At 41.5% G+C, this 20853-nt stretch overlaps 1 protein-coding gene across 8 annotated transcripts in view; it reads right to left on the bottom strand.

Moving 5' to 3' along the window:
• Nucleotides 1-8899: 8899 nt before the first annotated feature.
• TBX5 (T-box transcription factor 5) overlaps nucleotides 8900-20853 on the bottom strand; it is a 92364-nt gene continuing 80410 nt past the window's right edge. For 5 of the 8 annotated variants that reach the window (XM_059713570.1, XM_059713568.1, XM_059713567.1 and 2 more), the window contains exon 9: nucleotides 8900-11640. In XM_059713570.1, coding sequence (XP_059569553.1) covers nucleotides 11054-11640 — 587 coding nt within the window. In that variant the 3' untranslated portion in view covers nucleotides 8900-11053. The remainder of the gene's footprint in view (nucleotides 11641-20853) is intronic. The other 3 variants (XM_006265819.4, XM_019493653.2, XM_059713572.1) reach the window with 3 other exon arrangements.

The following is a 20853-nucleotide window of genomic DNA, read 5'->3' as shown; positions in this document are numbered from 1 at the left end:
TCTAGGAGTTCCTAAAAACAGAATGATGATGACAATGAGTGGGCATATGGAGTTACAGAGCAGTGAAAAATAACAGGATTCATGTCCATGAATAAAGGAAGAAGCTTTGCCAAATTTTATCACAGGGTTTTCTGTATGTGGATAAAGGTTCCTCTCTTTCCCCCCTCACAATTCCTTCCAGAATTCAGACATTTTGCCTTAAGACAGGTTAAAAGTCATTTGTTCCATCCTGAGGCCAGACTTCCCCTGATTTTTTAATAAGTAAGAATATTGCCCTGGTAACATAGAAACCCTACTCATAAAAGCCAATTTCCTTCTCAGCCTCAAACACCTGATTCTCACTCACACTGAGCTTATATTTATATGTAATATATAGAGCATAGGGATGGATGTGCATGTGGACAAATACATACGTGTTGTATAAATCCTGGACTACCCATCTTTATAATATTTTACCAAAGCAGTATCCTATTAAGGTTGAGAATGCAAAATCTCAGCCTTAAGGACATTCGACTTGGGGGAATGAGGGCAGCCAGCTGTGAATTAGACCTGTGCCCCCTGGCTTGTAAAAGCCAGCTAGGGGAGACTGACAGTTCCAGTTCCCGGTGGATTTAGATGCCACTGGCTTCCTGGACCCTTGTCAATCGGATTTCATTTTGGATGCAGCAAAAAAAAGTGTGTTTGTGAGCTTGGCCGACTATCTCAATTGGAGATCAACAGGGAAACTGCCCCGCTGATCTTAGTAGATCTTTCAGCAACCTTCAGTACTGTTGATCATGAAGTGCTGATAAAGCTGTTTTTTTAAACGTGACCTCTGATGGGTTTTTGTAGGACCACTCTAATATCATGCTGCTCTTTCCTAGCAGGCAGAGCCCAGGGGGTGTTGATGGGTAAGTGCTATTCATCCTCTCAGGATTTTCCTGTGAGGTTATCAGGGCTTCATCTTGTCACCTGTCCTGTCAATGTGTATAAGAGGCTGCTGGACAAGATTGTGTGGAGATCTGAAGTGAAATGCTGTCAGTATACTGAGGGGACACAGCTCTACCTTCCTTTCTCATCTGACCCTGACCCCATGGTCTCAGTACTTTCCTAGTGCCTGGCTGCAGTTTCTGACTGACTGCAGGTGAACTAACTGAAACTGAATCCAGACAGGAGATGAGGCAGGGGAGGATTGTGGCACCTGTCATTGATAGGGTTCAGCATCTATTTGTTACTTGGGTCCAAAACCTTGGGGTGCTCTTAGATCCTCTACTGCACCTGGATCTTCAGGTGGTGGTGGTGGTAGCTAGGAGTACCTTTCACCACTCCTATCCAGTGAGAAGGTTGCAACTATTTCTTTCAGATTTAGATCTGGCCACCATCACCCATGCCATCATAACTTAAAGGCTAGGCTACTGCAATGCGCTCTACATAGGGCTTTCCTTAAAGACTATCTAGAACAGGGGCGGGCAAAATACGGCCCACGGGCTGGATCCAGCCTGCCAGGCCATTCTATCCGGTGAAATAATTGCCCATCCCTGGTCTAGAAGTTGCAGCTGGAGCATATAACTCCAGCCTATAACGTGCATATAACTCCAGTGCTCAAATGTAGCTTGCGCTCCCAGTAGCTTTCTGGGTGCAATTCAAGGTGCTGGTTTGACCTATAAGGCCATGTCCAGATGAGCATGGCTGTCTGGTATGTGACACCACAGACCTGTCTGCAGCAGCACACACCACACGTTCAGGTGTTTCCCATACTGCTACCTTGCAGTGTGGTGGTGGTGGCGGGCAGGGGGAGTTGATCCCAGGAGTTCCCAGAGCCAAAAAAATCCATGCAGAAAAAAAGCGGGGCAGTGCACATGGCTGCAGAGCGCTCCATCCAAAACCAGAGCCTGGCCTGCTGGAGCCATGCTCCAGCTTCCAACCAGGCTCCAAGCTGCAAGAGTGTCCCCCCAGGAGACCCCATGTAAGGCTGCTGAGGCCAGCACAGTTGCTGATCCCAGCCTCCCCTACCCCACCCAGGTTAAACTGCTGCACACCAGAGGATGCCCGGCAATGGGCATTCCCTGGGAACAAGTAGCAGTGGCATGAGGTGTGCTGCTGCTTCTTGTCCCTGGTGAACTAAATGTCCATGCAGTGTTGCCAGGTCTACAATAATTATTATATTTGTATGATAATTTCAGCCCTTGTACAATGTGCAATCAATAACAGTAAAATTGCTCAAAACATACAATAATTTTTGATGCACTTAAATAATTCAGCATATGTAAAACCCAAGTCATTCTCAGGGTTTTAACTAATGTTTGGGCTTGCTATCAGTATTGTCTTATGATTTTTTGCCTCAAAATAAAGAAGTGCTTCATCTTTGATGACCCAGTTCTTGCTCACTAGTGAGTTACAGCAAGCAATTTAAAGTAAATAAGAAAAATACTTATTTGCATACTTGTTTGCATATTTTTTCAGTGTATGCTAGTTTTTCAGCAAATACAATAATTCTGAGCTTCCAATATAATAATTTCATATTTCAGACCTGGCAGCACTGCATCCATGCTCGTCTGGACACGGCCCAAGGCTCCAAACAGTCTGGGCCCTACATACCTAAGAGAAAACCTCATGCCCTACCATGATCCCTAAGGTCAGCTGAGAGTAATCTCATGCAAGTATTATCAATATGCCAAGGCTGCTTGGTGAAAACACATGGGAGTTTTTTCTCAGCAGTCTTTCCTCAGTTCTGAAACTCTTTCCCTCTTGAGGCCTACCAGAGCCCAAGTCTGGACATCTTTCAGAAGTGCTGTAAAAGTTTGTTTTATTTGGGCAGGCATTTAACAACCAAAGGTAAACCGAGATATTGTTTAGGAGGTCTCTGTCTTGTACTGATATTCTAGTTCCCATTTAAGTTGTTTTATCTTTTTCCTGCCTTACAAGTATTCTGTTTCTTTCATTGTAAGCTGCCCTGAGCCTTGTTGGAAAGGGTGGTATATAAACGGAAAAAATAAAAATAAAATAAAGAAATACTTCTACTGAATATACCTGTTATGTGCAGTTGCCAATGGTGAAAGCTCTTTGACATTGCTAGCTGTAGTTGAATGATTCCAAGTGATTTAACATCTTGATCATGATCTATCATCCTGAGTGTGGCAGGTCAAGGACAGCCTATAATAATGGTACATTTTTTAGTATGGTAGCCCCAATATTTCTCTTTGTAAGTGTCTAAGGCCTTGCAATGCTGAGAAATTGTATTAACAAGCAAGGGGATCAATACAGAGATCATGCTTTACTTGCTGGACTGATGAAGATAACATGGTCCAACTCCAGATAACCTAATGCCTTATAATATGAAAGAACTTACTGATATAATGATGAACTTGTCACAGTAAGCAGGAGAACCTAGTACATTAGAGTTTAATTGGAATTGCAGCCTGAGGGTAATGTGAAAACTAAAGGTGGGGAGTTAGTATAAAATATTCATCAATGAATTCCTGGTTTGTGTATGATTCTATTGGATGCAAGGAGTCTAATGCTACGCTGATTATGCTCCCCCAGTAAGCCTTCAGTAAGGTGAGGGGGTGTGTGAATATGCATAGAATAAAATCTTAATGATGTTTCTTCTTTGCTGTTCATGATACAGCTCAGCATATGTAGGAACAGACTGGGATTATCAAAAGCTCTTAGTATCAGTAAACCCTACTCCCATTTAAATCAGTAGAGGTTTATGGAGTGGGAGACCAGTTATGCCAACACTATGTCCATTTGAAGATGCTGCTCACAAATCCTGCAGGCTATTGACAGCAATTGGTGCCATATGTCTCACAATATTCAATATTTTTCTTAACCGCAAATCAGAGAGGCAAGTGATTACCTGGGAATCCCAGCTTGCATTAGGAGAAAGCACATTTCTAGCCCTTGTGTTTGGAGAGCAAAGCATGAAAACGTTAAGAAAGTGGCCACTAAAGGGCTTTATGCTTCTTAAAACTTACATCATGATTTTGGGGTAGGTGGCTGATTCATGAATTTTGAATAGTTGCGGTCAGCAATACCATCCTACTATTACAACCACTACTCAAGTTAATATAACTCATGGCCCGAATATCCATGGACTTACGTCTAAAGTCCTCATTCAGCCAAAACTCGCATGGAACTCAATGCAAGGTTAGACAGCTTGACGAATCAGGATTTAGCCAGGTATACAGCAGCTTTGGAGACAGATAGAATATTCTCCTCAATGTTACATAAAAACTCCACCCTTTTAATGGTGATAATTGCCCTCTCTTCAAAAAGCAATGTATTTCTATGGGATTCTTGTACCATTAAGATAGTTGAAATGTTACCTTTAGGCTAGTTTTTGCACCCTTTCTATTACTGTAAGCTTCCTGTCACTTCCACATGTATCATCCACTCTCTTTTCACATCAGATATGATTATGCACTATACAGTATCAAATCAAACATTTAAATACATGTGTTACATCCTGAGATTTAACAATCAAGAACTTCTTCCATTACCCACTTTTGCATCTGGACAGGGACTTCTGGGCAAATTGAAAAACTGTCACACTATTTTGTGTATAACTGGAATGGAGATAGTAGGAACTAGTCATTAAAATGGTTGCTTTTGTGTTCCATTTTATGTCCATGTTTTCTACAGAGCTATGCAAATGATCTATGTTTTATTTCACTGCCAGAACTTCAAAAACGGAGGAAAAATATTAATTTCAGGTTGATCCTAACTGAATGCTTTTAACATTTTCCAAAACATATATATTCTTTCCTTTTAGGGAGTTTTCAGCATTTCTAAAAAAAAATCTGAAATAAATTAACCAATGAAACATTGTTTTAGAATGAAAAATTGATACCTTTCCTTCTAAAAGCGTTATAAAAATGTTCTGACTTTTTCATTTTTTGCAATAAAAAAACAAGATAAATTCAACAAAAAATCATGAAGCAACTTGGCCAAATCTTTTTCTATTAGTTAAAAAGAGAAAACATTTTTTTTGCTCAACTCTAGTTTTCTGGGAAAATAAAAAGATTAATTTTACTAAATCAAAGCATATAACTGAAAAACATTTGTCTGTACATCAAAGCAAACCTGTCCAGTTATCTATCACCACAGACAGTGGGTTTGGGATATGTTCTAAATAAAACCCAAGATACACAGTACTCACCAAGTTTCTAGTTTTCTCATGAGCACAACCTATTTTTCAGGTGTCAGTTATGGGCTCACATCAAAATTCATAGTTTCAGCAGCTTTGGCTGAGTTTCAGGGGGCTTTATAAGCCTAACTGTTGAAGCAGGGTTTAAGAGCTGCACAAAAAATACTTAGAACTGAAGTGAATATTTGCATCAGCTCTGAAGAGTTATAACCATGGATGCCACTAACTTGGGCTGAATACCTGTATGGGAGGCAATGGGGTTTGGGTGGCTAAGGGACAAGTAGTCTTAAGTTGGACAAAATGTGACACACAAGCAGTAATGTATCTATTGGTGGGCAGGCAGGGTCCATTTAGAAAGCCACCACATTGGTGCCTCACAAGGCACCTGTGCAATGAGGCTGATGCAGCCAGTGTGCAGGAAACCTGTCTCCCAGCCACAACAGCCCATGCTTGTGATGCCACAGTAGTGGCTCTGGAGAGCTGAAGACTGTGGCAGGTAAAACTCTACTTCCCACTCTCCAGCAGTCAGCATAATATCCTCCTTCCCCGCTGCCTGAGACCCACTATGCTAAAGGCATTGAAGGAGCTCATTATACCTCCTCAAACAATCTTTTGAGGAATGAAAGTCTGCAACACCAAAGCTTTTAGTGACTACATGTTGTATTCAAAGAAATTTTCATTTAGAAAACATTGTGATTCAAAGAAATTTGGAATAGCTAATCATGACATTCATCATGGAATAATTTATTTGGGAAGGACTTCTGCTGTGGCATCTTGTCCATCTGTTGCACCAACACAGGGCGAACTTCATGATGTTTCAGGCACTCTGCTTGTTGAATATTTCATCTGGCCCTGAATACAAAGATTTCCACGCGCTCCTTTTCATAAAATCATCGAAAAATAGAACTGAAAGAGACCTCAGGAGGTCAACTAGTTCAACCCTCTACTTAAGGTAGGATCAACCCTGTCTAAACCATCTCATTCAAGTGTTGGTCTAACCTGCTTCTAAAATCTTTGATGGATGGAGATTCCTTAGTCTCTCTAGTAATATGTTCCAGTGCTCAACCACCTTCATAGTTAGTAAATTATTCCTAATATCTAATTTAATTTTCCCTTGCTGCAATTTAACCCCATTATTTCATGTCCTGTCCCCTTCAAGCACAGAAAGTAGTCTATTACTATCCTCTTTATAGATATTCTTTATGTATTTAAAGACTGCTATCAGTTCCCCTCCCAGTCCTCTATTTTCCTAAATGAATAATCCCAGATCTTCCAATTTTTCCTCCCAAGTCATGTTTCCTAGATCTCTAGTCAATTTTGTTGCTCTCTTCTGGGCTCTTTCCAATTTACCTACATCTTTTCTGATGTGCAGTGCCAAAACTGGATGCAGTACTCTAGCTGAAGCCTCACTCATTGTGAACAGAGCAGAAGAATCATTTCCCTTGACTTGCAGGCAACACTCCTGTTAATACATCCCAGTAAGATATTGGCTTTTTTCACAGCAAGAGCACACTGTTGACTCCTATTCAGCTTGTGGTCCACTCTATTCCCTCTTTTGTCACTTTGACTAAGCAGATTTTCCTAATATTAAATATAATATTTCCCTGCCTTCATTTAAGCCCTTCAAGGAAATAAATTAATGGACTTTTAAAGGAACTTGAAGTATAATGTCGCAACATAAAGCAAATCCCCCATACATTTAATAGCCCATACATTGGTCGGAGCCAATGGAACACTGAGTATAAAAAGCACGACCTATCTCAGTTTCTTAGGGTTCCCGACCAAGCTTCAGATTTTCTATTAAGGAGACAGATAACCAAAACAGGGAGCATGAAGATAATTAATCAAGTCAGAATCCTGAGATTGCTCTTCTAAAGCTTGAGAAATAATTTTCCCATGCATTTTATTTTCTCTAATGCTCTTTAAGATGTATGGAAAAAATTGCTTCTAAGTCCTCTTTACTCATTGAATTATATGTAAATTACCATATTCTGGTAAGATGATTATAAGATTAGTGGTGAGATAATGGCATTGTAGGGATAACAATGTTGAAAAGTACAATGTAACTGAAGAAAATACATGGTAATTTTTGTTGCCTGACCCAGAATCCAATGGATTTAGTAATTAATTTTGGACTACTAAATATTAGAGGAAATACTGTGGGGTTTACTAAATAGTGTACAAAGTCAGTAATTCGGGAGAATTCAGCACACAGTGAGGAGGAGTGATAAAAGCCTTATGTATAGCTTTAAATTGGTCTCAGATGAGGTTTACATGATGTATAGATCTTAAACTGGCCCTTTATGCAGTGATAATGTCCATGCACAGCTCCCAGCCCAATCACTGGAGATGCAAATACAACTCTCAGGCAGAATTTTGGCCCATAAAAGACTTTCTTGTACCTTTTAACCTTCAATTTTTGGAACCATTCAGTGCTTGCAACAGACTGACCATTGATTAAAGTTAAATATAGGAGGAAATATTGACTGCATTGCAGATAGATCATTTGGAATCTATTCTAGATTAGATAGGGAAACCCCGTTCAGGTTTTAAGCAAACCAAGGAATCAATGGCTTTGATTCCATTGAATTTAATGGGATCTTTTCTACTGATTTGGTTTTAACAGGAGCAGAACAAGGCCCACCTTAGACCAGAAATGAAGGAGAACTTTTGGCCATCTCAATCCATCACCATTTAGGGGCCATAATGCTAGCTTACTCTTTATGCTATATTTTCTAGTGCTATCTTCTATCTTGTTATAAATCTGCCAAGAGATGGTGCTCTATTCCCTTTCTAATGAGATCATGCCATCACCTAATAAATATCACTGGGTCAGATTGTGGAAGCCTTAATCATGTTGAACAGCACTGTATTCCAGGAGTTGTACCATTAATTTCAATAGGATCGCTCTACAAACTAAGACTGGCAGAAACTACCCTCTGGATAGCTTTCCACTACTAGCCATCCACCAGTCTGAGGTTAGGAATGCATATTTGGTTCAGCCTTGAACAGGTAAAGATAAGGAAATAAGGTAAGAAGCAACATAAAGTGATTTGTAACTCAATGTCCCTTGCTATTAAACTCCTTTTATACTCTGAAAGGAGGAAAGTTCTGTGATTAAGGTACTGATATGGGACTTGATAGATCTGGGTTCAATTTCTATTCCTAGCATCTGACAAAATATGTAGTCTGTAAAAGCACGTGCCTCAGAGCCATTTGGTCTCTTAAGGCCCTGGCAGATGGTATACTGAAGAAATGATTAACCAGTTAATGCGTAATAACTTTGTGGCTGGTTCCCATTGCACCTTAAATTGAAGATGTGGCCGGTGGGCTCCCAGGGCTGGGAGCTCTAATCAGCAGACTGGCGTTCCCAGCCCTAGGCCCACTGGGCATCCAGCTTGCTACTTGGCTGTGCAGGGAGAACCCAGGTTCCCCCTATACCAGCAATAAAGTATGATTGGGATCTGATCTCCAGTCCTCTGAACTCACCTCCTTCTATGCATGTGCCATCTTGCCCTACACACTGTCCAACCACCTGTGCAAGTTGCTAAACTTTTAGAGCCAGCTGTAAAACAGGATTGATCATATTTCCCTTCTCCTAAGCTCAGACTGCACACTGGAGATAAGAACTGCCTTGTGGTACATGCTTGCTGTTTCTAGCACAATACAGTCTCAATCAGAGTAAGTAAATAATGCTGTAATACAAACAAATAATAACAGCTTATCTTATGGTCATTTAGTACAAAGAACAAAAGAAGATAGGTGCCCAGGTACCTTGTACTTCATAGCATGTGGTATTTATTAAACATAAATTGGCACACAAGAATATGGAAAGAATAGTTAGGTATTTCTGTAATCGCTTTCACATACACCCCAACATTCATACATATTCACATTCTCATTCTTCACACTCACATATACCCTGTTTTCTTAATGGAGGGTCACCTTCCATTAAAAGTGTGTGTGTATTTGCCGTGTGTATGTGTGTGCGCATACACACACTCACACTCACACACATACTCACACAGTTTGGAGTAGGGAAAAAAGAAAAGAAAAAAAGGAACCAAACTTGACTTTGAGCATCAATAAAATAAAACGCTCTCAACCAGCTACTCTGCTGGTTTTATTGTGTGTTATTACTTATTAGAATTCCTATTTTATAAATAAATAGTACCAGTAAATTATTACATCTGAAAAAACCCTGCAAAAGAAGTTTGTTACTTGCACACATTTTTTTCTCTTCCCCTCCTGCTACTATTTCCTGTACTTTTTAAACACAATGCATTTAACATCTCATATATGAAAGAGGATTCTATTTTCTTTCTTTTTTATAGAGGAAGAGGAATAAAAAATGAAGAGAGAGAGCTGATTTTACAAATAAATGTGTTCAACATTCTTTAAGAACACGGGATTTTGTTTTTGCTGTCTGCACACCGCTCCCTCCCCCATTGGTTCAAGGACTTTGTTTTCCTGTAGTCTTTTAAGAGTTTGGTAGGTGACCAATCTGGCAACTTTCAGGCTTTAAAGCAGTGATTCTCAACCAGGGTACCATGGCACTCTGGAGTGCCTTGAGAGTCTGCCAATGGTGCCATAGGTTGACACACAATGTTAACATTGTTATGTGTGCAGCACAAGATAAATCCAGAGATTTCAAATAGGAATTTGCAGTCTTAAAAATATTCTGACCTGCTGTGATTTTTCTGAGTTTTTTGCAAGAGAAGAATCACACTATTATTTTTCTATAGTCAAAAAATAAGTGAAAACTAAGAGCTGCATTGTCTAAGGGGTGCCTTGAGTCTAAAAAGGTTCAGAAACACTGTTTTAAAGGTACCCCAGAAGCTTGAATTGCCTAAAAGAAAATAAATTGAAGAAGAGGAGAGATAGGCAGGAAGGAAAAAGAGAGAAATGCAGTGCCCAGTGTGGCAAGGAAATAACCATATTGTCTTAAATGCAACACGCAACTGCTGGACATTGAAATGCATATTATAAGCAATAAATATGGTAAACGCGATTTCCAGTTGTCTCTGGGCAGCTTGCCAGGTGATACCAAAAGTAAAATTGCATCAATCAACAGGGAGCAGAACAAGGAGCAGGCTCAGCTCCCCAGCTGCTGCTACTCAGGTAGTTATTACAAAGAAAGATCTTTTTTCTTCATTCTCCCTTTCAAAAACAAGGTGCATATTATATATTCCAGGGCATGTTGTATGCAAGAAAATACAGTATTTTACAAGGCCCATTCCTTTAGATACTCATTTCAGGCACGTGTTGCACATAAAATGGATCATGTAATGCAGCAACTAATTTCAATTATGGAGCAACCCATAACTGAGGTAGGTCTTCTTATTTGAGGGAATATAATATTTGTTGTTTAAAAAAATAATAAGTAAAGCAGTGCCCACCTCTGAAATCCATCTTGTTATGTCTCTGTGAAAAGGGACAGTGTCTTTTCAAGAGAATCGCAAGAAAAAATATATATATATTATTTATTTTATAACAATGTTAACATCAACACCACAAAAAAGGAACATCCTAGTTGTTTTCAGTCAAGCACTCTTATTGTGTTGAAAAAGGCATCAGGAATTGTGTCTTCACTTGAAAGCAAGAAGAACAGAAGAAATGAGAGCACAAGTTTTTGTGGCAGTAACAAATTTTGTGTGCATGTGTCTAGGGAGGGCTGGGGAGTGGGGTGTGGGGGAAGTGCGTTTTTGTTGATTTTCTTAGCAACAAAATAAAAGAAAAAAGTCACAATGAGGTTGATTACTATTTAATCTGTGGTTTCAAACAGCTCATCAGATCAGTGTCCATCTCTGGAGTGCTAATGGTGAACATTCAGTTAAAGGAGTCTTGCAAAATATTCATTTTGCTTTAATACGTTGGTTTTCAATTTTTCAGGGCTTGTTTTCTTGCATTTCCCTTATTTCCTTGTTAGCTGTTCTCACTCCACTCTGGCACCATGCCCACCCCATGAACAGAATGGTACTGGTGGGGTGAAAGGGTTCTAGGCACCCCATGGGAATAAAGGAATTCTGCTGGCTGTAAGCTGCTTGGGGGAGACTGGATGCCAGTTTGAGGTCCACACTGCCGGACAATGGGCTGGTGAGAAACAGATGTTTGGTGCTGAAACATGCTATGTGTGTCCCCTATTTGTGGTGATGTGTGATTGGCCACACCGGTGAGACGGGGCATCAGAGGACCAGAGGTGAAATGGGCAGAAAAATGCTGGTATGGTAACCTGTCCATAGGCTGCATGGCAGTCACTGTGCAGCTGCTGTAAGATGGCACGGTGGGCCATGTGTTACAACTGATGTCCTCTAGGCTGGGCACGGGGTCCGTTGGGGGAGCGGAGCTGGCATACATACAAGCTTGGCGCTGGGCAGATTCAGTCCTGTATGAGGTATTCAGTCCTTGCTGTTGGGAGTAACTGGACCTGTAGAAGGGATCCTCTTCTGCTGGTGAGGTTTCCATGTAGGGTTTCTTGTATGGATGCTCAGTGGTGGAACATTCCTCATCTGCTGATAAATAAAATCCCTTGTAATAAATAACAAAACTATGCTCTGTGTTGAGGCTCCCACCCATCAATCTCAAAGTGCTTTGCACGGGTCGGGGGGTCAATATTAGAACCCACATTTCACAGGGGGGAAAACTAAGGCACATAGTGTTGATTTATCCAAGGTGCACAGATCTTGGCTAAACTCTGCTGTTACACTGATGCAAATCCAGAGTCATTACCTAGAACCATCACCTGGAACCTGGGACCAGGGAATGACTGGATTTACATCCTGAAACTGAAGGAAGCATCTGGCCTCTGGTCTCCTGACTCCCAAGTCTAGAAAGGGAAACTGGCTACAAGGAAAATTTAAGGACAGAACCATACAGCATCACTCAAAATTCTTTGTTGTGCTAGATTTTCCATAGCTAATGCCCACAGGTCACTTTACCTGTGCCCTAGTGAGATTAAACTCTAAAGAAGCCAGATGGACAAAAGGACAGTAGCAGTTAGGAACCAATGTTATACCTATGTACCTGATGAGAGGCAATGTGTCCAATGGGTTTTCTGATCTTGACTTTAACACTAACCCCTGTGTAACCTTGAACAAGGCACTGTGAATCTTTACTTAATTTTTCCACATCCCTCTTTTTTCTGGTTGCCTGGTTAGGCTGCACGCTCTTTGATTCAAAACCTGCTGTTTGCTATTTGTATATACAGTCCCTAGCACAATCGTTTGCCGTCACAGTTGGCAGGGTCTGTAGGTACTACTGTCATTCAAATAATAATATTAACTGCACAAAACAAAGCCCCCCTACAACATGACATTGGATTTACATTAGCTGTGGCAGCATTCAGATGTCTAGTTTCAGGGTTAACAGTTCAGACCCTTAACTGTTCACAGGGAATTAAGCTCCTAAATGCCTTTACGACCTAAGCCTATGCCCTTAAGTCAAAGATGAAAAAAGTAAAAGTAAGTGTCACTAGTAAACAATAAATAACATTCTCTGTTCATACAAGCAAGAGGAATAAGATACTGGAAAATCACTTAGGGTACTGAGGCACAAACAGCTTTCTGCTGAGTGAAATGGGTCAGGGCTTTACTGTATATCAACTGTTCTGTGTACACTCCTACCCCATAGTAACTGAAAGATAGCACACAGTACCATCCCTCTATCACTGAGAGCTAGCTGTCACAGGTTAACTTCCACTTACCTTGGAGTTAGAGCATGCACACAAACAGTTACTACAGAGCAGCTAATGTATAGTAAAGCAATGCTTCCTTTTACCCCACAGTAATCAGTTCATCTGCCCAAGAGCCCATACCCTTAGGTGGGAATCTCAAGAGTGATGCAAAACATTCATTCATTCATTCATTCATAGACTTGAGTGAAATCTTAGTTCTGTTGAAATCAGTGGTCAAACTCCCATTGATTTCAAAGGGGCTAGGAATTTCACCCAGAGATTTCAGGGACAAAATCAGCTACTGTGATCAAGACTACTGTATTGTTTTAATATTAAGTCTACTGTTTTATTTTTCCTCCACAAGAATACTAAAATATCACGTTTAATTTATATTAGGGTTTGAACCATAGTCAGCCCCCTGACAGTCCTGTTGTTTGTATTGACAGTATTTTGGTGCATATAATCAAAATATTAAGTCAGAAACATTTTTTCAATGAAGTTTTTATTTTAGTATTTTTGGGTCTTTTCCTTGGTTATGGGATTCTCCTGTGGGATTTGACAGGGCAGGGCAGTAGGTTAAAGGTGGTAGGTTAAAGGACAGGTGGCAGGGTGGCTCTCTAAAATGCCACCCTGTCCTGCCTTCTGCCTGATTTCAGGCTAACATGGCTAACTACTAGAGCTGTGTAAACCTTCGGGTGGTGATTCGATTCGGAGGAGATTCGGCCTGATTCGGTGGCTGAATCTCTGAATCCAAATTGAATCAAGGGACAAATTTAAAGGTCTGAATTGATTCAAAGCTCTCCAAATCTTCGGAAAAGATTCGGAGAGCTTTGATGATTTGGGCAGTCCCCCATGGCTGCAGAAGGGAGCTGCAGCTGACTCTGAGCTGGTAAGTAGTAGAGGCAGGGGAGGGGACCATGGGGGGACCCCTGGCAGCCCCCTGAGTCCCTCCACTCCCCTAGCCCCCCCCGATCCCTGCCTGCTCCCCCAGCCCCCCATGGCTGCCCCCACCCTCCATGGCTCACCGGTACTTTAAAAAAACCCCTGGTGCTCACTGGTGCTGCTGGGCAGGGGGCAAGCTCTGCTGCCCCCACTGGCCCATGCTGCATGGGGGGAGCTCTACACGAGCCCCCCGACCGCCGCCTCGCTCCCCCAGCCCCCCATGGGTGCCCTGCCCGGGCCAGCTTTAAGCTTTAAAAAAAAAAAAACTAAGAAAAGCCCCAGGACTCGCCACTCCTGCAGCAGCCTCGGGGCTTTGGGGGCTCATGCACAGCACCCCCCATGGCATGGGCCAATGGGGAGCAGTGGGGATCGTGCCCGCCAGCAGGAGTGGTGAGTCCGGGGTTTTTTCTTTTTCTTTTTGTTCTTAAAAGGCCGGAGCTGGCCAGGGTGGGGCACTCGTGGGGAGGCTGGGGGAACAAGCGTGGGGCAGTGGGGGGCAGCAGGCATTGCACCCCACCCAGCAGCTCCAGCTGAGCTGGGGCTTTTTTTTTAACAAGTGCTGGAGCTGAGGCGGGCAGGGCAGCCATTGCCAGACTGGGAGAGCGGATGGGGGATGGGCCTGGGTGATTCCAAGATTTGGAGATTCAGCAGCTGCCGAATCTCTGAATCAGATTTGGCCGAATTGAATCGGCACAATGATTCGAATCACTGAATCAAATCACTGTCCTCCAAATCAGCTGAATCCAAAGCGAATACTAGCCGTTTCGCACAGGCCTAGAAAGCATGCTGTGTGTTAGCCACCCCTGTGCTAGGACACAGCCCTGCATTAAAGACTCCAAATGTCAGAGAACTCGCAACACTTTAAATAAGGAATGAAAGCTATAAAGAACTTACTTTCCAGAACCAAGTTTTCAGCAGAGAATGCAAAGATCAGGGCTATTCAAAAACTTTGTATTTAAATTGTTTTGGGGTTTTGTGACAGGAAACTGGATTTCACAAATGATTTTTTTAAGTGCTTATTTTTCACAGAATTTTTTTTTTTTAATTGAAAAACTGAATGCCCTCAAATGGAAAAGTTTTCAGGTCTTAGGCATAACACCAACATTTCCTATTCAGTTTTGTTACTACAGTACTTCAGGGGATATTTATATTTTGCACTTAAATGAGAAAGAAAGGAGAATAGAGCAATTTTTGGAAGAAAAGTGATGGCATCTGAAAACAGTTTAAGCAGTTATTAAGTTGAATGTAAAACCTTTTTTTTTTACTATTATTGATCTGATGAATTTTCTTAGCACGACACATTTTTACACATTATTATGGAATGCAAGATTTAAGTGCATCATTAAGTGCTTTATGGAATCTGGGCCTGTAAGAGGAGCTGAATATCGAGTGATAGCCTGTGGTTTTGCTCCTCCTCCAAATGTCTTCGAAGTCTGGATGCAGAAGTCACCATTAAGTAACAAAAACTGAAAAACAATGCTTCATAAAATAAACCATTGTTCTGCTAATACATTTTTCAGCATTATATTACAACGCAGCCCCAGACACGCTCTGCTGGCACCAGAAAACATCAGCCCTTTGTTTTATTGTTTATTTTACTTTGAAAGAATGTTTAACTTTATGTTTTTCCATTGTACTAAAAATCTGTCTGAATTACAACCCTAGGTTGTTGATTTTTCCATTTAGTTGGGGCACATTTCCCGCAGCCGCAGCACAATCAAGCAGCAATCTCAAAGTTACAGATCCATTTCCAAAATTATTGTCAGGTGAAGATAAAACATAAATCTGGTTTCCAGTATGAAAAATCAAAGTAGCACAGGCCAAATTCTTTGAAATGTAAATTGCCATCATTCCAGCGACTTCACTCGATCTGTGCTGATCTAGCTCCAACTGAAGAATTGGCTGTATATTCTAGTTCTCCATTTCCCTTAAGATCTTATACCAGTCCTCAGAAAGAACTGCATGGTTATTGATGGGCTAAAATTTGTTCTAGAGCTGTTCCATCTGCCCTTTGGCCCTTCTTCCCAACCTGCAGTACATATCTGTTCTCTGAAGTTCTGAACAAGGAGAAAAAATGCTAGGCTCATCTTGAAAATACCAGCAGATGTGGTTGTACAAACTGGTGGGCAGATCCTCAGCTAGTATAAATTGGCAAATTCTGTGAAAGTGGGTCGGCCATCTGACATAGACCTGACAGTCTGTTCCTGTGCCTCCCTTCCACAAATCTCATAGCATAGGGGTCAGGTCAGGGCAGAAGCAGGTCCAAGGTGGAAAGAGGCAGTGGGCAGAGGTGTCTTTACATGGGCTCCAGGGTGGGAGCGCTTTAATTACAGTGGCTCTGAGAACTGGTCTAATTAAAGCACTCACAGCATTATGTGTATTCAGCATCCCATGCTTCCAAATGGTGGTGAGGGTGCTTCAACTAAAGCTTGTTATATGAGCTGTAATTAAAGCGCCCTAGCTGTCGTTTTGAAATGTGGGGAGGATGAATACACATGATGTGGAGGCTGCTGGAGTGTGCTAATTAGCATGTGTCGGGGCAGACATCCGGCATGGGTAGAGGTGGAGAGTTCAAAGCACTCTGACACTCCCCATCAGTGATTCCTAGAGAACTGCTGCCAACCAATGCAGCTTAGAGCAATCCCCAGACTGCTCTAACAGCTCTGGAGCCAGGACAGAGAATCCAGAGGCCATCATGCTCTTCTCCTTGACTCTTTCTACCGTAAACTGGACAGGGCAGAGAATCCTGCCTGTTGTATAAATCAGCCCAATTTCACTGTGGACTGTCTGGCTATCTGTGATTTTCTTTTGATGCTCATAACCTGACAGCTTTTGATTGTAGTGGTTCTTTTGGGATTCAGTCTGGAACAATGCTGCTGTCATTTGCAGCAAAGGGGTTGATCACCTCACTGAGTGGATCCCTGAACTCTACGCAAACCTCAAAAAGCTGAAGGGTCTGATGACTGTGGAAAAACAGCCAACACCTGGGAAAAGCTTCTTCAAAGTGAATCCAAGCAAAACCAAGACTGCAAAATTGGCTGAAAACATCACACAAACTGGCTTCTTCACAAGGAATTTCATGTTCATCTATTGAAGGGACTTAACATAATTGGACCCAATATTTCTGGTATATACTGCTTCCAGCTGGATCATACATACCACAAGACCTGTTTTTAAATGGTGTTTTCACATTTCTATCATGCATCCTTATCCAGTTAATTAGAACAACGTAAACTATATAGACTACCTAGCCAGGTCCTCAGATCAGATAGCATAAATCAGATTGTCCCTTTCAATTGTACAAGTATCTGATCCACTGCATTCCAGGAAAGGAGGATTTAGACCCTATTTTGATTTTTAGAAAAAAATTACCCACATCCATCTTGCTTCAAAAGCATTCAGGTGGTGTCAATTTAAGTTTATACTGAAGGCTTGTGTTTTATTATTGTTTTTTAACCCAGTGGAAGGGTGCAGGAACAGAGGTATGGCCAGTTGCTTAGTTGGTGTAAATCTTCTTACCCCACCGGCCCAAGAGTTTCAAGATCTGCACTGCTTCTCCTTACACTGAATATAGAATCAAGGCAGAGGTGGATATAATCTGTAGAGGATCCTTAGTCCAAAATTGGAGCATCCCAAGGGAGATAGATCAGGGATCAAGCTGTTGGGATCAGGTTAATCCCACAAAGTTTGCTAGTTCTGGAATTGGTGGGATGGGCATTAGTAATACCTCTTTGACTCTACATGAGCTGCAGTCATACCTGTGCCTACAGTAGTCACACCCAAGCAAGCTTGAAACAAGTGAGCTCAGATACTGATAGCCCTGTAGGCACAGCAGCACAGCTCAGTAAGTTTTAGCTGCCCATATATTTCCCCAGGTTCCCAAGCAAGGTTTGCAGCACACATGCTGCCAAAACCATGCTGTTATCAGCACCCAAGTTTAAAGGTAGTTTTCATATGTTGACACAGGTTGTTATTACCCCTTTAACTACAGCATGGTTATATCCTTAGACTTGACCACAGGTTCTTAACATTCATAGAAATTGGGATGCGTATAGGAAAAACTAGATCTTATTTATATTTCATATTCATATGGATTCTGTTGAAAAAGAGGGCCATTCCCTGTTTGTTCAGCACTGCCAAGGGGGTACCAATCTCAGTGCTTCCCAAAGTGAAAGAAGACCTGGATTAAATAGAGAAGAATAGTATAGCAAGAACTCATTACTGAAATACCTGTCATGTGCATGTATGGAGCCTGTTATGAAGAAGATATGGTATATCCACATATTAAAAACCTAACACAGTTCAGTGAAGCAGTAAGGAAAGAAAGGTTTATTCTTCCCACTATGGGAGGTATTTGCTCCAAAGTGATACAAGATTTGCCTAGATAGATATGGCTAATGGATCTTGCCAAATCCTCTCCTTTCTATTAGTGCTAATGTGACAACTCCATAATGCCCTTGGGGAGATACAGTGCCAATCACCTTCCATACAGTGTCACAAGCATCCTAAAAATCCACCACATGATCAAAAGGGTGTAAAGACAGAGGAATATAAGTCTATATAAGTGACATTTTAGTTAATGGAACCCCTGAGAAAGCACATCACACCAGATCAAAAGAGGTTGTGAAGGCAATCAGGGGTGTGAAACTAAAATTAAGAGAAAAAAATATCATCTGGAAAACCTGTTTGTCATTCTCTGAATCATAAAGAGAGGTTGAGAGCAGATAAGAAGAAAAGACAAAATTTTAGTTGAAATGTCATCAGTGAAAATATCATGACAAAAACTGAAGATAGTTCCTTGGTAGGATAACATAATGGAGTTAACGTTCTCTGAAGATGGATTTCTTTATGAGCTGCTTTAAACAGATTCTGTTTCAGGACCTCAAATAAAGGCACAGGAATGCACTGCAGGATCTGAAGAAACTATTGAGCTCATCACTATAACTAGTATTTTAGGAGATTTCCAAGTCAAGGAGCGTTTCAGAAGATGCCAGCAGCAAAGATCTGTTACACTATGATGGAAACGTATAGTATATCATTTCACGTGGCTTTCAGATGCTGAGATTAAGTACACCCAGCTTGAAACTTTGAACTCCAAGCTTTTCGGCTACAGAGTTCTTCCTAATGTTTCCAGCTCTCATCAGCCACAGTTAGATAGACAGGTTGAACTGTAAATATAGATGGCTCAGAGACTTCTACACTGATAATGCCCCCTATTAGTCCTGTGGCTCATCTATAGGATAATTTCTAGCTCAGTCACGAGACTAAACCCATTTTGGGTTGACAGATAGAAACACTAGTATCAACCACAGAGGTAAATCTTTGTCTTAAGTGCCTGAACAGCTGGCAGGTGCTAACTGAGATGTCTCAGGATTTCCATTTTAATTGTTAGAATACAGTCCAAAGTTTACCCATGCTTAAACAGAGACCTGTTCCTATTTAAATAGTGGCAATCACTAGCTCTTGTAGCTTAAGGAAGCATACCTTGACAGCCCCCACAGTACAGACTGATCAATTTAATACAGGAATAAAAAACAGGCAGTATTGACAGCTGAACCTAATTTGCCCTTTGACCCTAAGAGCAGTGGTTTTCTTGCTGCAGCCTTCCTGAATAGAAGTAGTGCAGACAAGGAGTGCTAAACTATTGAATAGGAGTCAACAGTCTTGGATCTGATGATCCAAGAAAATCAATTAAGGAAACTCCAGCCCCAGGCCAGAAGATGTCCAGAACTGACTTCATAGTGAAGCCAACAATTCAATTAATGCTCCTGAAAAATTATTCAAAAAGAAAAGTGTGTGTGTGTGTGTGTGTGTGTGTGTGTGTGTGTGTGTGTGTGTGTGTGTGTGTGTGTGAACAGAGGCAGTTAGGATGAGATATGTATTGTTTCTTTCAGACTATCTGAGAAAGTCACGTAGGAGACAGAAAGGTTCCAGGTGAACCAGAGAAAAAGCCTGCTTTATGGGTGATATGGTTTTCCTTAGTGTAATACCGGTCCTTGATCAGTGCTATGGGAAAGTGACTTCCATTGTCATGTGACCAGCACAGTCTGAGTTCAGGATGAAAGCTTAGATCAGGTTCTGATTTATTTGAACATGTCTGCTCATCCCTAGTTACTTTTCCTTTTAATTAATCTCCCTTTGCAAGGAGCCACTTGGCAGCTATGTTAGCTCTCTGTTTCTCATTAACTTCTTGTTTCTTTGCTTTAAGCCATGGTGGCTGTTTTCGATTTATTAGAAGCATGAGGAGAAAAGCAAAGCAAAGGCAGCAGAGATTTAGACTCTTGAAACGTACAGTTCTGGGCTGACGGAAGAAGCCAGTGGTATCTGACAGGACGCCGACTCTCTGATTAAAGCATTTGGCGGCTTTGATAAAAGGCCCTTAACTGCTTGTGCCACTCAAGCCATTGGAGAGATAATGAGGAGACACTGGCGGCACAGACAAGGCCTCTCTTTACCAGTCCCCTACACTTTCACAGGGCCATGCATGCAGAAAGGGGCTGATGAACTTATTGCTGAGGAGATAGTCGTCTCTTCTGTGACAATAAGAGGAAGTGAGATAATTGGGGGATTGAGGGAAACCACCCATGGAGACACCACTTAGCGGGAATCCCAAAACTGGAAGGAAACCTCTGTTGATTCCTTATCACTTTACAATGTGGAGGCAGATGATGAATTGCTTTGTGCTGCCAGGACACACCACAGCCAGAGATTGCCCAAAGGGTTTGTTGTCGTTCAGGCCTTCTTTGCTTTTTTTTTAAGAGCTTGGCAGGGAAGAGGATCTGACAAAGGTTAAACTAACTTGGAAATAGAGCATGGTGGCCACTGGAGCTGGTCTCAGAAACATCAGCGACATAGACTAAACTGAAGAGGACAAGAAGGGTGGCACAGTGCTATTTTCTCCCCACAGACCATATGTCTGCACTATAATCTGAAGACATGATTACAGCTCATACAGTCATACCTAAACTGGCTTTAAGCTAGCTATCTTGGTCACTAGGAACAATGTAAACTGGTGCAGCAGGGGGCTACAGTACTACCTGGGACCCTGCATAAATACTTGGTGGCTACACCTAGTTTAAGACTTTCTCAGATTTGTAGGAAGTTCAGTCAC

This window comes from Alligator mississippiensis, chromosome 10 (genome assembly GCF_030867095.1).
Source record: "Alligator mississippiensis isolate rAllMis1 chromosome 10, rAllMis1, whole genome shotgun sequence".
Classification (NCBI taxonomy): domain Eukaryota; kingdom Metazoa; phylum Chordata; order Crocodylia; family Alligatoridae; genus Alligator; species Alligator mississippiensis.
Note: the sequence above shows the minus strand (reverse complement) of the source record. Positions and strands in the feature narration are given on the sequence as shown.